General features: G+C 43.5%; 1 protein-coding gene across 2 annotated transcripts in view; it reads left to right on the forward strand.

Annotated features, from left to right (window-relative positions):
- Window positions 1-13,636, forward strand: part of sin3aa (SIN3 transcription regulator family member Aa) — a 20,951-nt gene extending 7,315 nt beyond the window's left edge. For both annotated transcript variants that reach the window (XM_016668829.1, XM_007546804.2), the window contains exons 3-21: window positions 389-571; window positions 681-787; window positions 889-1,195; window positions 1,270-1,518; window positions 1,611-1,763; window positions 3,495-3,650; window positions 3,763-3,852; window positions 4,283-4,401; window positions 4,500-4,710; window positions 5,567-5,683; window positions 5,810-6,048; window positions 6,194-6,377; window positions 7,620-8,202; window positions 8,468-8,637; window positions 8,736-8,909; window positions 9,701-9,793; window positions 10,673-10,767; window positions 11,415-11,607; window positions 11,719-13,636. In XM_016668829.1, the coding sequence (XP_016524315.1) occupies window positions 389-571; window positions 681-787; window positions 889-1,195; window positions 1,270-1,518; window positions 1,611-1,763; window positions 3,495-3,650; window positions 3,763-3,852; window positions 4,283-4,401; window positions 4,500-4,710; window positions 5,567-5,683; window positions 5,810-6,048; window positions 6,194-6,377; window positions 7,620-8,202; window positions 8,468-8,637; window positions 8,736-8,909; window positions 9,701-9,793; window positions 10,673-10,767; window positions 11,415-11,607; window positions 11,719-11,949 (3,654 nt within the window). In that variant the 3' untranslated portion in view covers window positions 11,950-13,636. The remainder of the gene's footprint in view (window positions 1-388; window positions 572-680; window positions 788-888; window positions 1,196-1,269; window positions 1,519-1,610; window positions 1,764-3,494; window positions 3,651-3,762; window positions 3,853-4,282; window positions 4,402-4,499; window positions 4,711-5,566; window positions 5,684-5,809; window positions 6,049-6,193; window positions 6,378-7,619; window positions 8,203-8,467; window positions 8,638-8,735; window positions 8,910-9,700; window positions 9,794-10,672; window positions 10,768-11,414; window positions 11,608-11,718) is intronic.
- The last annotated feature ends 2,389 nt before the right edge of the window (window positions 13,637-16,025 follow it).

Consider the following 16,025-nt stretch of genomic DNA (forward strand, 5'->3'; position numbering starts at 1 on the left):
AAATGTTTGGAAACCACTGGGGGGGCGCAGAAGAAAAAGTTTGGGAACCACTGCCTTAAGACCAATCTCTCTTATCAGGTTATCCTAAGATTGAATGATGGGGAAATCAGAACAAAAATCAACATAGAAATCTTGTCGGGTGAACTTGGCAATTAGGTGGACGACTTTTCAGTTACACACTACTTTGTGTTGCTCTGTCCCATAGTTATAATTATAGTAATGTTCATGGAAACTTGGGGCTGTGCCATGAATTAGAACATTGTGGTTGTAACATGAATATATGGATAATTTCATGGGGTGTAAATAATAAGTAGTAAGTCAGTGAAATACTGTGTCCTCACTCTGTTCAGCGAAATCCTTCTTATTAAAAGTGTCTCTCCTTCCTCAGGTCCCTACCGTGGCCCAGAACAGTGGCGGTCACAGTCACGCCCCGAGTCCAGCGGTCCACACTGGGCCCCACCATCACAGTCCCGCCGTTCAGTCCCACGGGCCCTCGGTGATGTCAGGGCACGGGCACACAGCGGCCCCTCCATCCTCTGCACAAGGTCACCAGCAGTTCCAGAGGCTTAAGGTAAGTCAGTCCAAGCGTCTGCCTCTGATTCCCTTAGTCGTCAATCAAGAGTTTTGCATCTGTAGAACGTGAATATGATCATGTCTGCCTTGCCCTCCATGTCTGTTAGGTGGAAGACGCTTTGTCGTATTTGGATCAAGTGAAGCTCCAGTTTGGGAACCAGCCTCAGGTCTACAATGACTTTTTAGATATAATGAAAGAGTTCAAGTCGCAAAGGTGAGACAGCCAGATGTAGGTCTCACAAATCAGGTAACAGTAGCTTATTCCAGCTCCTAAGCTCATCACCGCTGCATTGTTTGTGTGTGTGTGTTCATCAGCATCGATACTCCCGGGGTCATCAGCAGGGTGTCGCAGCTCTTCAAAGGTCACCCCGACCTCATCATGGGGTTCAACACTTTCCTCCCCCCGGGGTACAAGATCGAGGTCCAGACCAACGACCTGGTCAACGTAACGACGCCAGGTCAGATCCACCACATAACGCCGCACGGCATCTCGGTCCAGAACATCCCCATAACGGGAGCAGCCACCCAGCACCCGCCCCAGCTCCCAGCTGCTGCGACAACCACTGCCGCCACAGCCGCTCCGCCTCTTCTGACGCAGCCATCCCCAGCCAAGATGGGCAAGGTGAGCTGGAGGGAACTCTACAGCGTTGTTGTGCGCATGCATCGCATTTTAACATAGCACTTTTTCTGTTTTAGCCTCCTCAGCCACAGGCGCTGACACCAACCGGCCAGACCAATCCGTCCATCCCCGCATACACCTCCCCCCGCTCTCCACCCGTGCAGCTCCACCCGGCCCTCAGTGGGACCCCTGCTGGCCCGCCTATGCAGAACAACCAGCCCGTGGAGTTCAACCACGCCATCAACTACGTCAACAAGATCAAGAACCGCTTCCAGGGCCAGCCAGACATCTATAAAGCCTTTCTGGAGATTCTCCACACGTACCAGGTCTGTCTGGATGAAAGCAGAAAGCTTGGAGTGTGCTCTAATTAATCTGAGTTGTTACAAAATGTAACTTTTTCTTTGTTTCTGCACCGTAGAAGGAGCAGCGTAATGCTAAAGAGGCTGGAGGTAACTATACGCCGGCTCTGACAGAGCAGGAGGTCTATGCTCAGGTGGCCAGACTCTTCAAGAACCAGGAGGATCTGCTATCGGAGTTTGGACAGTTTCTCCCTGATGCCAATAGTTCAGCAGTAAGACTTTTTCCACATTGTTTCTGCTTCATAATCTCAAACTTCAGTGTGTTTTATTTGAAAGTATGGTGTGTGTTTGAGGTGAGCCCCCTCCTTTGTTTGTGTTTTGGTGAAGAAAAGTCAACAAAGTTCATGGTAATGTGAATTGGTCAGCTGGTCAGTCCCATCTGACAAGACCACCTTCTTCCACATGTTTGCCGTGTGCCCTATTTGACTTGAGGGAACCTTTGATTTGAATTCCTATATCTTTCTTCGAACTGTGACTCTCTCGTTTAGTCTTCCAGTGAATGCACAGTGGACCTGTTGTTGTTGAGTTGTTGTGGCCTTGGAGCAAGTTGGTCCACGCTGGACTCATAGTCCACATCCTGCTCATAGCCCAGCTTGGGATGTTGTTGTACAGAGTCTGCTTGTTCTCCATACAGTGAGTTCTTTCTGGAGACCCATCCAAGAACATGACTATTAGATGTTTATTAGGTTCAATGGTCTCTCTAAATTACCCTTAGGAATCAGAATACCTCACCTGGGAGGCTTCATAGCCAGATACCTGAGCCACTTCAACTGGCTCCTCTTGATGTGGAGTCCCTCTGACTAAGTTTCTCACCATGTCTCTAACTCTGAGCCAAGACACCCTGCGTAGGAAACTCATTGAGAGCGCTTGTATCCACAATCTCATTCTTTCAGTCATTACCCAAACTCATGATGATGAGAGAAGAACGTAGATCGACCGGTAAATGAAAAGCATCGCCATTTGGCTTAGCTCTGTCTTCACAACGACAGACCACTACAGCGCTTGCATCACTGCAGACGCAGTATCAATATACCTATCAAGTTGTCCTTGATTGGTGGGATTACTTAGACTTTTCGACTTGAGGCATGAATTTGTCTGAAGCCCGGCAAGGGTACTCTAGCTGTTCCAACTCAAGACTTTGGTCTTGGCCCAGAACTTCTCCAGTAAAAGCTGGAGATCACTTTCCTGAAACCAACAGGTCCGCATTGTCTGCAAAAAGCAGAGACCCGATTCTTAGGCCAACAAAACAGGTCCCCTCAATACCTTGGCTGTGCCTAGAAGGAGCAGAATCTGTGACAAAGGGCAACTTTGATAGAGAACGTCTTTCATCAGAAACAAGCCTGACTTACCCCCAGCAATGTGAACCAAGCTGTTAAATTGGTCATTCTGGGACCTGACAGCCCATATCAAGGGTCTGGTGCTCCATATTCCTGAAGTACCCCCAACGGGACTCCTAGAGCGACGCAACTGAACGCCTTGTCCAAGTCTACAAAAGACCTGCAGACTGGTTGGACGAACTCCTGTCCATTCTCCAGGAAACTGCTGAGGGCGTAGGGCTGGTCCACTGTTCTACAACCAGGAGGCAAACCACACTGGTCCTCTTCAGTCTAATTCTCAACTATCCTGCAGCCACATTTCTCTGGAACAGAGGAATTACCAGGGACGCTTAGAAATGTGATCCACTTCATCACTCACCAGCAGCTTCTCCAGTTAGAGCTGTGACTCTTTGGAGCTCCTCCAAAAAGTTACTCTGAAGTTCTTCTGGTTAAGGTTCTTCTTGTCCAGCCTGTCATGGTACATCTTGTTAGGTTTGGAGTTTAGCTATCCTCTTTCCAATTTTAGATGATAGATTGAACAGAGCAACCTAACCCCATCTTCTCCACAACTTTCTCTAAAAAATGCCGTGAGACGTATCTCAGTCACTGTTGTGTCTTTCCCACCAGATGCTAAGTAAGACCAACGCAGAGAAGGCCGAGTCCGTAAAGAACGACCACGGCCTCACCACCAAAAAGGTGGTGCTCAACAACAAACAGAGGCCCAATCAGAACGGCTGTCAGATCCGACGCCACCCGACTCCGGGGCCCACGCCACCCGTCAAGGTTTGCACACACATTCCGCTGAAGCTTTATCCCTTCTCTGTTTTTGTTTTCGCCTTCATCTCTGGTTTATTGTTAATGGGCCTTCCTATATGTGTATTTGTTCTCTCTGCAGAAAAAGCCCAAGTTACTGAATCTGAAGGACTCTCCGGTGGCCGATCCCAGCAAACACGGAGTCGGCACAGAGTCGCTGTTCTTTGAAAAGGTAAGTTTGGCTTATTGTTGTTTGAAAATGAAACAATGGAATGCCCTGACAAATTGTCCCCAAATTTCTTAGTTTTGGAAGATCGACAGACTATATTTACTTATCCAGTGATATCATCTACCTCTGTATAGGCCTAAAAATCAAACACTGTCCCGTTTTGCTCAGCCACTAGACACGGATGACTGCATGGTTAACAATAGTCACCCAACTGTTAACGTCTTAGCGACTTTGTTGCTTTATTTAGTGACTTTTCAGGCAAAAAATTCAGTATCAGCCAAAATCAGAAATTGTGCATCCCTAATTTTTCTACTCTCCAGTGAAGTTAAAGGTATCATTAAGGGTGAACTGGTTGAAAACTGGGAGTTTTCTGTTTTTGGACAGTCACATTTGCGTGTTTGCACATTATAACCCCTGACATTGTCCTACGTAGGTCCGCAAAGCCTTGCGGAGTGCCGAGGCTTACGACAGCTTCTTACGCTGCCTGATCATCTTTAACCAGGAGGTGATCTCCAGGGCTGAACTGGTGCAGCTGGTGCTGCCCTTTTTGGGGTACGTAAACCCGTCATATGATCTAAAAACTATTTAAACAGCCCTTGTCTCTTAGTGTTTTTGTGCTTTTTTTTTTTTTGCCTAATTCTGATTCACAGGAAATTTCCAGAGCTGTTCAACTGGTTCAAGAACTTCCTGGGCTATCGCGAAATGTCCCACATTGAGACGTACCCCAAGGAACGCGCCACCGAGGGCATCGCTATGGAGATCGATTACGCTTCCTGTAAGAGGCTGGGTTCCAGCTACAGAGCTTTGCCCAAAAGCTACCAGCAACCCAAGTGCACCGGCAGAACTCCGCTTTGTAAGGAGGTGAGGCACGTTAAGAGTCGTACGTTTCATTTCTGTTACGGTTGGGTTATAAGATCAATGACATTGGGTTCCTAAGAATGTTTAGAGAGTCACCAAACAGAACTAGAAGTCAGTTAATGATGGTTGATGGAGACATTTTAAACTCTTTTCTTTTTCTTTTTTAGCATTTTGTACTAGCAATTAATAATATATGCTAATAAGTAGGACTTGCGCTACTTGTGAAACAATTGCTCTTGCGGCAACAAAATACGTTTTTCTAGACCCACAAAAGCTTTTTAACTTTGCAAATTTGATCTAAGTTTGCTAATATAAAACATAAAACTTGGTTATTGTAAAGCCAAAATATCAAGTATTTCTTTATTTGACTGAGAAATAAAGAAAAAGTTTAAACTTTTATATGGAAAAACAGGTATTTTTCTTGTGATAGAACTTTATGTTTTACCTTTATATATATGAAAAAAAAACTTGAAAATTAGAGAGTTGAGTGGTATCATATAATGTTTTTTTTGTTTGTTTTTTTACATAATTATTGTCCCTGGTTATTAAGGATCCACTTTTTGAAGTGGCACCTAAGATTGTTGTAAATATTTTAGTGATCAAGTAATCAAATAAAAAAATTGTTCCATTTTGTCATAGCCGCTTAAGCTAGTAAAATAATTTATGGAAGAGAAAATGCTAGTAAAAACAATTCAGTTTCTATTTTTAATGAAGAAAAAAAAAACATTTTATTGTTTAGAATGCAATGCGGTTCAAACGTCACTTTTGGTCTCAAGTTTAAAATATGCAGTTGGAGCGAAATGCTTCGTTTCCATCCCGTCTGTGGACATTGTTTGAGTCTTTCCTGCCCCGCGTCCAGGTCCTGAATGACACCTGGGTCTCCTTTCCCTCGTGGTCCGAGGACTCCACGTTTGTCAGCTCCAAGAAAACTCAGTACGAGGAGCACATCTACAGGTGTGAGGACGAACGCTTCGAGGTGAGCAGGAACATTCTCAGCTTTCTCTTCTACATGGTTTTTATTCCCGTAGCGAGCATTTTTGGTTTGGTTGCCCCCCATCCGTCATGAGCGGACACTTTTTTAACAGTTCTTGTCTCGACACAGCTGGACGTGGTCCTCGAGACCAACCTGACCACCATCAGAGTGCTGGAGACGGTGCAGCGGAAGCTGTCCCGCATGTCCGCCGAGGAGCAGGCCAAGTTTCGGCTGGACAACACGCTGGGTGGCTCCTCGGAGGTCATCCACCGCAAGGCCATCCAGAGGATATACGGAGACAAAGCTCCCGACATCCTCGATGGCCTGAAGAAGAACCCGGCCGTTTCTGTTCCCATCGTGCTGAAAAGGTATCTGCTGAACCAAAGACTTCCTGTTTTGTCAGATTCGATACCAAAGCGTGTAAAAGTTCAGGGTTTCAACCTTAAAAGACGCCTCTTGGGGTTGCGGAGTTTTCGCTTGACTTCACTTGACTTTGTCTTCTGTTGCGGCCAGGTTAAAGACAAAGGAAGAGGAGTGGCGGGAAGCCCAGCGAGGCTTCAACAAGATCTGGAGGGAGCAGAATGAGAAGTATTACCTCAAGTCTCTGGACCACCAAGGCATCAACTTCAAACAGAACGACACCAAAGTGCTTCGATCCAAGTCTTTGCTGAATGAAATCGAAAGCATCTATGATGAGGTAACGAATTTCCGCGTTTCGTCTTTCTTGTTCATCTCCAGTGTTTATGATAGTGCAGAATATTACTGTGAAAAGCTTTCAAGTGTGGATACAAGCATGAAAAATTGCATGTTCACCCCTTGTGTTGTATGTTTTTCATATTTTCCACTTTAATTTCAAGATGAGAGCCATTTCCAATATGGCTGCCGTTTCTGAGCTGTTTAAGCCAGATATTGTCCTAAGACGTTACAGATTTTCATGACTTTGATTAGCTTTGTGTCGCATCAACAGCTATGATCTTCCTATTCATACAACTTTCAATAATATCCAGCAAAATCAAAAACCGAGCATGTTACTGTTTGCACGTCTCCCACCAGTCATCAACTGGTGACATAGATTCAGCGTCTTAATTTTTAGCGTTAGCTTCCACTCATTTTTCTATGCTTTTAATGACTTGGCGTTAGCGGCGCGAGGCTTCTTTTTGAACAAATTAGTGGTTAGTGAACTTAACCTTTCGGGTAGCTCTGCCCAACACTTTAATCTAATTGGCCAGTTTAATGCAAATATTTTCTAACGACCATGGCGACCATCTTGAAAAATAAAAAAGAAAGCTATCAGGAAGTATAATTTCTGTGGATCCAGTTATGTAGGATTTGACACCAAAAATATTAAGTTGTGATAAATATTGCCAAATTTAGTGCAAAGAATTTTTTCCTTGACGAGTATGGTGGCCATTTTGAAAAATGGCCTGTGGCTCTAATTTTTAAGTGGCTAAAAAATGTTTTAGAAAACTACCCCTAGAAACATCTGTGTTAGGTTCTTGTTAGCCTTGCTAGCCCCTTTTGCTATGCGCTGCTTTGTTCAAAAGGACTGGGCTTCCTGGAGTCGTGGACTCTGTTGAGGTTTTAAATGTCAGCACAACATTTGCCTGTGACTTATGTAATGCTAAGTCAATATTTGGAAATGTGGCTAACGCAGACAAAGTGAACGGTTTTGTTCACTTCCTCCACTGCCATTTCTAAATCTGAAGGTAGACTAGAATTACATAGCAGCGCAGAAAATCAACGCCACAACTTCTCCTTCTGTTTGCTGATTGGCCCGTTTGAAATTTTAACGGAGTAATCAAAGTGAATGGGAGAAAGCGCAGGAAGTCAATGGCCAATCTAGGTTCATCCGCACGTGAGAGATTTTGCTGAAATACTCAGTTATCTGCTGCGCTGTAGGGAGAATCTGATGTCTGTAAAGCTACGTCTTGACTTCCAGCGGCAGGAGCAGGTGTCGGAGGAGAACGCCGCGGCCCCCACGGGCCCCCATCTGACGCTGGCGTACGAGGACAGCCAGATCCTGGAGGACGCGGCAGCGCTCATCATTCACCACGTGAAGCGGCAGACCAGCATTCAGAAGGAGGACAAGTACAAGATCAAGCAGATCATCTACCACTTCATCCCCGACATGCTGTTCGCGCAGCGCGGCGAGCTGTCGGACCTGGAGGAGGAGGAGGAGGAAGAGGACGGCGAGCCGGACGAGGCGGGCGCGTCCAAGAAGCACAACGGCGTCCCAGACAGCGGGAGCCCCTCCAAGTCCAAGCTGCTGTTCGGCAACACGGCGGCGCAGAGGCTGCGCTCGTGCGAGGACGACGCTTACAACCTCTTCTTTGTCAACAACAACTGGTACATCTTCTTGCGGCTGCACCAGACGCTGTGCTCGCGGCTGCTGAGGCTGTACGAGCAGGCGGAGCGGCAGATCGACGACGACGTCCGCGAGCGGGACTGGGAGAGGGAGGTGCTGGGGCTGAAGAAGGAGAAGAACGACAACCCCGCCGTCCAGCTGCGACTCAAAGAGCCCAGTGAGTGAAACTTCACAGATAAACACGCTGAGAGTTTCTTTTTTTTTTTTTTTACTGAACATGCTTCATTTTAGAAAAGTGAAAATAACCTCAAATTTCTGATAAAACTATTAAAGATATGGGGAATACATGTTGGCTAAGCTAATCGCTAAAATACAAATCAAAAATTTGATTTGAACTCTTTTATCATTTTGTTTTAATTGATAGAATGCAGTACTGTAAGAATTGTGAAAAGCATAACGTTCATAACGCCTCTGCTCTCCAGTGGACATCGAAGTGGAGGATTACTACTCGGCCTTCCTGGAGATGGTCCGGAATTTGCTTGACGGGAACATGGAGGCGTCTCAGTACGAGGACTCCCTGAGGGAAATGTTCACCATACACGCTTACATCGCCTTCACCATGGACAAGCTCATCCAGAGCATCGTCCGGCAGGTAACGGGCCCCGCTCGCTCAGAGCCGCGTTCTCTGTTGGCGCCGCAAGTCTGACCTCCTTCAACCCCCCCTCACTTTCTCCTCTCCTCCCTCTGTAGCTGCAGCACATAGTGAGCGACGAGATCTGCGTTCAGGTGACTGACCTGTACCTGGCCGAGAGTGGGAATGGTGCCACCGGGGGGACCACGTCCGCGCAGCCGTCGAGGAGCCCGGCCGAGGCGGCCTACCAGCGTAAAGCCGAGCAGCTCATGTCTGACGAGAACTGCTTCAAGGTGAGCATTCAGCTTTACCAAATTAAAGGGCATTAGTCGTCTTATTCTTTTAATTTCCTGTTGTTTATAATTATTCTTTTCATTTTCCTATCTTGAGTTGAGAAATAATGGAAATACTACTTTTGTTGTTGCTTCTTTTTTTTTCTGTCAACCTTAAATTTTTAGATCATCAAACAATTTTTACCGTATGTGAAAAGGCATTCTGCGCCTCTTGCAAAATAAAATAATCCCTTAATTTCACAAGTCTCACCCAGTTCTGTTCACCGTCCGACCTGCAGAGTCACTAAATGACTTAATCTAAATAGCAAAAGTGAAGGGAAGTGACTGAAAGTCTCATCTATTCTTGATATAATCAATCCTCGTTTTAGTCATGAGAGTCTTAACACTGTTTTAAATTGGTATTTTAAGGTTCTTTAGTCATTGACCCTAAAAAAAAAAACAATCCCTTCAAGCTCTTGCTGCCTGTAGCAGATGGAAGAGAATCTACTTCTTCTGCTGCGTACAAACTACTATTCATTTGGCTCAGACACTGAGAAAGAAAAAGTCACTGTTGCAGCTGGTTGCAAGGTTTCTTAGGATTGGTGTTTGATTTATTTACTAAAGCGATCCAAAATTTTTAGGTTTTGTTTTTCTAAAGTGATTTTTGTTTTTCTCCATTAAAATGGAGTTTAGATGAGCGTTACTGCTGGGAGGAACATCCAGTCTTCACCGACTCTTTTTCTGTGATTATAATTCCAACTTTTGGTTATTTTCAGTGGTTTGACTTCTTCTCCCTCTTCTCGCTCCCTCAGGTGATGTTTTTGAAAAGCAGAAGGCAAGTGCAGCTGACAGTGGAGCTGCTCGACACAGAGGAGGAGAACTCTGACGAGCCTTTGGAGACTGAGGTCAGAGGTCGCTCACCTGACGCGTGTTGGCTCTGAACATTCAGCTGTCTGCTTCAGATCCTTGAAAATGTTTGAATTTCACCCAGGTGGTTCCAAGGCTTGGCGAATTCTCAATTTCTGTGTAAAGTGCTTGATTTTCACACTGCAGTTTTGGAATAAAGTGTAATCCAACGTTTTATTAAAAGACTAAATTTGGAAAATGTTATTTACAGCTGAAAAAGGTACTTTCATACGCCTAATAAAAACACATAAATATTATTTCTGAAGTGAAATCAGACAAATTTTTCTTTGTTTTAGGTCAGTTTCCAATTTCCAAAATTATTTCTATTTGCTAAGCTGCAGAAAATTTATTGAGAATATTTTTTTGTAACTTTTTGTATATTGTTGTCTTTAAGTGTTTAATTTAAGCAGGAAGGCAATTTACCTTCACAAGATTTCTTGAGATTGTTTCAATTTTATGGATATCTATTATTCCTAATGGCTCAATAACTTAACTGAAAAAAAGCGCGGCTTATATTTTATACGTTAAACCACGCAATTGAATTTGTGGGATTTTTTTGTTAAATTTCTGTTTTGTTCTTGGATCAGTCAGGCGTACAGGCTGTTTGTGAGAGAGACATTTCAAAACATTACATTTTAGTTTACCTCGTCCCTGCTGTTGTTCATAGAATACTATCACAAGACATTTTTAATAACGATAATAAATTATCTCAAGTTACAGTGAATTGAAATAGTCTTTTTTTATTGTTAATTTGTATTGCTTTAATTTCCAAAGTGTGGTGTTGGAAAAGTTTGGAAAACTTGCCTTGGAAATGCTTGAAAGGTTCTTGAATTTTACTGTGGGAAAAGTGAACGAACCCTGTTGTTTTGTGTTTGCAGCGTTGGTCCGACTACGTTGGACGTTACCTAAACCCGGACTCCACCACTCCGGAGCTGAGGGAGCACCTCGCCCAGAAGCCCGTGTTTCTTCCCAGGTACTCTCTTTTGTTCTTCCTCCTCATGTGTCAAATTTCTGACACTTAGTGACAGATGTGATGGTTCAAATGTGAGTCCTTGTTAGAATCATTTAAGTCCCGACACAATTAACCTCTGGACGCAAGTCAAAATTAGAAGTTAAAAAGCTAACGTTAGCTCAAATGCTGTCATTATCATGTTGGCTCACGCTAACATGCTTAGCAACTTTAACTTAATCGATTCGGTACGCTAATGTTTGTCCAAGTCAAAATTATTAACAAAGGTATGTTTGCTTAAATGCTTAAACGTTGGCTTTTGCTAGCACATTGGGTAACATTAGCTTAATACATTACGTAAGTTAGGTCAAAATTAGCTAAGAAGGAAATGTTAGCTTAATGATTTATGACTTACAAGAGCTATACTTAGCAATTTTAGCTAAAGTAAACTAATATAAGCCAAATTTACTTAATTAAACTTAAGTAAGCTAATTTTGGTTCAAGTCAAAATTAGCTAAAAAGCTAATGCTTGCTTAAATGCTTTCAGTATCACATCTATCTTATGATAGATGTGATACTCAGATATGAGTTCTTGTTTGATTAATTTAAGGCTGACGAATTTGTTCCGACACGATTAACCTCAGGATATTATGTCCCGTTCTTCCTACCAGGAACCTAAGACGGATCCGGAAGTACCAGAAGGGCAGGGAGCAGATGGACAAGGAGGCCTGCGAAGGAGGGAAGAAATCCTTGGAGAAGGAGAAGATGGAGTGCATGTTCAAACTAAACTCCTACAAAATGGTCTACGTCTTTAAGTCTGAGGACTACATGTATCGACGCACCGCCCTGATGAGGGCTCACCAGGTACTCACCAAAACTTTTTCCACCAAGTTAAAGTCTGACTCTGACTTTGCTGCTCTGTGCTGTTTAAAAGACATACAAATATTACATCCCTTCCTGTTTGTCCCTCCTCAGTCACACGAGAGGGTGAGCACGCGGCTGCACAAGCGCTTCCAGGCCTGGGTGGATGCCTGGGTCAAAGAGCACGTCACCCGCGACATGAGCGCCGACACCACCAAGTGGCTGATGGGCGAAGGGCGCGACGGCCTGCTGCCCTGCTCCACCACGCGCCACCCGGAGGTCCTCCACTTCATGAACATCAACAAGTACCGCGTGAAATACAGCACGCCGAGCAAGGCGCCGTAGCTGACGGCGGCGGGGGGGGGAAGGGAGGAGACATAGTGGACTCCTGGGGGGAGGTGTGGTCTGAGGCCACAATGTAGAGGTAGGGATTAATATTGTGATTTTTTTTTATTATTATTATTATTTTTAAAGGCCAACATGGGAGCAACGCTGATATTCGCTCCCTCATGTGTTACATCCAGGGCGGCAGGATGACAGGTTTTCTGTTCGTTTCGTTGTTTTACCAGCGTTTTTAGCTGGGCCCAGCTCTTTTTTTTTTTTTTTTTTTTTTTTTTTCTTTTTTCCCACAGGGCCTTTTGGTGCCAAAACTTAGGAGTGCTCACGTTCCTGAGCTCCAACCAGCACTCAGAGCCACGGCACAAACATTTTCTTCCTTGAGCCGGTTTCCGACAGGTGGCAGCGAAACGGCGAGTGGTGCTTTCTGGACTTTCCTCCGAACCGAGCTTTGCTTCGGCTCGCCGCCAGCCGCTCCTCCAGTCAGAAGCCATCGGAGCTCCCATCTTCCTACCTGAGGCGTTATTTATGGGAAAAACAATGAGATGAAGCAAAGTGCACTTATCCAGAAGGAGGAAGGGGTTTGGAGGGTCTGGTTCCGACACGACATTCCCGCGTTCACGACAGAATCCAGATCACGCGTCGTCACCGGGTGGAAAGCGGGAGGTTCGGGGGGGTTGGGGGGTCTGGGTTCACGTTTCTTTTTCCGAAACACACGGCAGCATTATTACAGACTGTGCCTGAGCCCTACGCGGTGCTGTCTGGTTACCGCAGGAAAGCACTGTTTCGTTTCATGTAATAAAAGCGACAAAAAGTAAAAAAAATAAAAATAAAAAAATCACAACACTGTTTGTTCCTCCAACTGTAAAATTGTATAGCTTGTGAATGTCAGATCCTGACATGTATTCCAGTGTATGTGTTGTGTATATATATTATATATAGTTCTATTAACACACAAGATCCTCGCCGCCCTGGAAGTCGACCTTTTAAAGACGCCCTCTGCCAATACACCAGCTCGCTCACTGAACGCACGCACGCACACACACACACACACACACACACTCACTCGACTCATTCTGGAGGACTGTCCTCATCCCGCTCATGTTGTAAATACTCTGTAAATAGTCTCAGACTTTTTATGACGGATCCGTGTTGTTGTGCTAGTCTTTCCAATCTTACTGTGGACTTTAGTGATTAACGGCTAAAGTTAGGATGTACATGAGACAGACAAATGCGAGCCCATTTATTACCATTTTTACCAAAGGGAGTTGTTAATGAAACACTTATGATTTTTTTTTTTTTGTTCTTCTTTTCTGCCCCCCCGCCTTTGTGTGTTTTTATTTTCCGTCTTTGCTTTTTAATTTCTGTCGTAAGGACATCTGGAGGGGAGAGGGAAGTTCATATGAATCCAGGTCTTTCAGTTTTTGTTTTGTTTCTTGTTTGTTTTGTTCTCTTGACCGTGACAGCTCTTTGGTCAAAAATCACTGCCTCCGTTTGACAACGCCGTCCAAGGTTACTGGTGAGCCGTATCTCAAAGAGTGAACCCCTCGGCACGCTTCCTTCTCCCTGGGTCGTTTTCTGCAACCCGCACCGTATTTTTGATAATGTAAGAAGTGACATGAGCATGTCTTTAGTCCCTTTATTTAGACCTTATTTAAAGTAATAATAAAAAATGACATTTGTAGCCTATGAAAAACCCTTGTGGAGATTTTTTTAATTGTTTTCGTGTCGTTCCCTACTTCATTACAAGCAATGGTTTTGGTTTTCTTTGGCCAATTTTGAGTTACTGATATTTTTAAATCTCTTATCTTCCAACTCTTGTTGGTGATTCACAGTTGAAAATGAAAGCACTTTTTTGTGCCATCAGGTTGAATCCAAATAAAATATAACGAGATGTTTCTTAAGGCAAACACTGTAGGAACACACAGTTTTACCCGGGTGTTTTGGCCCACTTTCTAGTGCAAATGTCTTGGTACGCTTGGGGGGGGGAAAAAAACAAAACACAACTAACAGATAACTTTTCAGTAAGACATAGGAGCTTGTTTTAATTTAAAAAGTCCTGGTAACACTTTATTTGAAGGGGGTTGAGTAAGGCTGACATGACACTGTCATAAACATGAATAAGCCTTAATTAATATTTATGACTGTTGTCATAAAGCGTCATTCGGTAAATTATGACACTTTTAATACAAAGTTGACATTATTCAAAATGTCTTTGTTATGACAACTTGACATTAACCAAGAAATCATTACTGATATAAATTTGTTATAAAAGTATTACTGATTGCACTTTAAAAATTAGGTAACTTTATGTTATTAAAGGTAAAGTTTAAACAGTAATGATTTCTTGGTTAATGTCAAGTTGTCATAACAAAGACATTTTGAATAATCTCAACTTTGTATTAAAAGTGTCATAATTTACCGAATTACACTTTATGACAACAGTCATAAATATTCATGAAGGCTTATTCATGCTCATGACAGTCTTATTCACCCCCCTTCAAATAAAGTGTTACCAAAGTCCTTAGTTTTGATTATGAAAATATTTTTGTAAAAATGTCTGCCAGTGCAGACTTAAGAGAAGTTCCTACTTCTTGCTGAAAAGTTACTTGAGAATTAGTTTAGTTTAGTCTTATTTCAAGTGTACTAAAAAGTTTTCACTGGACCAAAAATTCATGGTGACATTTTGAATATGTGAAGTTAAAAATGAAGAAGAAACTTTCTATGACATGTTAAAACACGTCCGGTTCATTAAGACTATGAGAGAGGGAGATTTTCGGCAGATAACAGGAAGGTTGAACATAGTACCCCAATGCAGCTGTGTTTATTTCTTTTATGGAATCTACTAGATTTGACAGGATTCCTGATGTCGCCCAGTTAAGGTAAGAATCTACAGTCTGGCTATTATTACTGAAACAGAAATGTCTGTGTGTATAACCCCAGTGAACTGCTGCAGTCGAACCTCAATGACCAAAGGGCAAACCTTCAAGAAGAGTGGAACGCCATGCCTCTCCAGATGGACGACAGGTCGACCAGTCTACAACATGAAAAGTCGAATCTATGCTTAAGGATTAAAAGTTATTCGGATGTTGACTGGATATAAAGTGCAGACTCAACGAGTCTTAGGTCAAACTCAATATATTCAACACACCGAGGCACACAGGAAAACCTGAAACTGTGACTAATCAATCAATTTTTACTTGAATTTAAGCTGAGATGCCCCCAAATTCATCAATCCCTACCTATTGATTTTGTATCATAAAGTTGTGTGGTCTTCCAAATGCCCTGCGACAGACTGGCGACCTGTCCAGGGTGACCCTGTCTCTTGCCTGAAACGTTCGCTGGAGACAGGCACCAACACCCCTCCTGAAAAAGGATGGACAGACAGATGGAAGGTCTTCCGAAATCAACAGCAATTTAAACTGAAGTTTCTCACTGACTTTCATTTTGACTAAGGTGGGAAATATTTCTGTATACAGTTTGACAAACGTCTGCAAAGTCTAAAATAAAAAGCAGATCACTTCTAAAGTGATAGTCCAAGCTGGAATTGATGCTTTTTTTAGTAAGTGCCTTTATAGTCTAATGAAGCGATACAGGTGAGATGTCTTAAAAATCATTTTAGAAAAGGTGCTAAAATTCAGTGGTTTCACTGATGAGCCGTCTTCCATCCTTACCAAGACTGTCATTCTATTTAAATCCTGCAGAGGGCGCTCTAACACTGTCCACGCAGACACCAGGCTCGTTGCATCTTGGACTTGCTCACCTTATTTTCCTGGAACTGTTTCTGCCAGTCGATCTTGGAGAATATGTTGGCATTCCCAAACTGTTCCCTTTGATTCACCAATGAGAGAGATCGTTGTCAACATTGAGGACGATTGCGATTGTCCTCAGAAACCCCAACAACAAAAAGCCTTTCCTAGACCATGCACTCTAAACCTTATAGGAGTTAAACTACACTGCGGTTTGAAGAGATTGCTTATTGGCTATTTACTATCTAACGCTGATGACAAAAAGCTTGTTTGGATAAATTCACACAAACATGCCATGTTGACCCAGTGTGGTGCCTAAACCCTAATGAGGAGCAA

This window comes from Poecilia formosa, unplaced genomic scaffold, assembly GCF_000485575.1.
Source record: "Poecilia formosa unplaced genomic scaffold, Poecilia_formosa-5.1.2 Scaffold17, whole genome shotgun sequence".
NCBI classification, from domain to species: Eukaryota; Metazoa; Chordata; class Actinopteri; order Cyprinodontiformes; family Poeciliidae; genus Poecilia; species Poecilia formosa.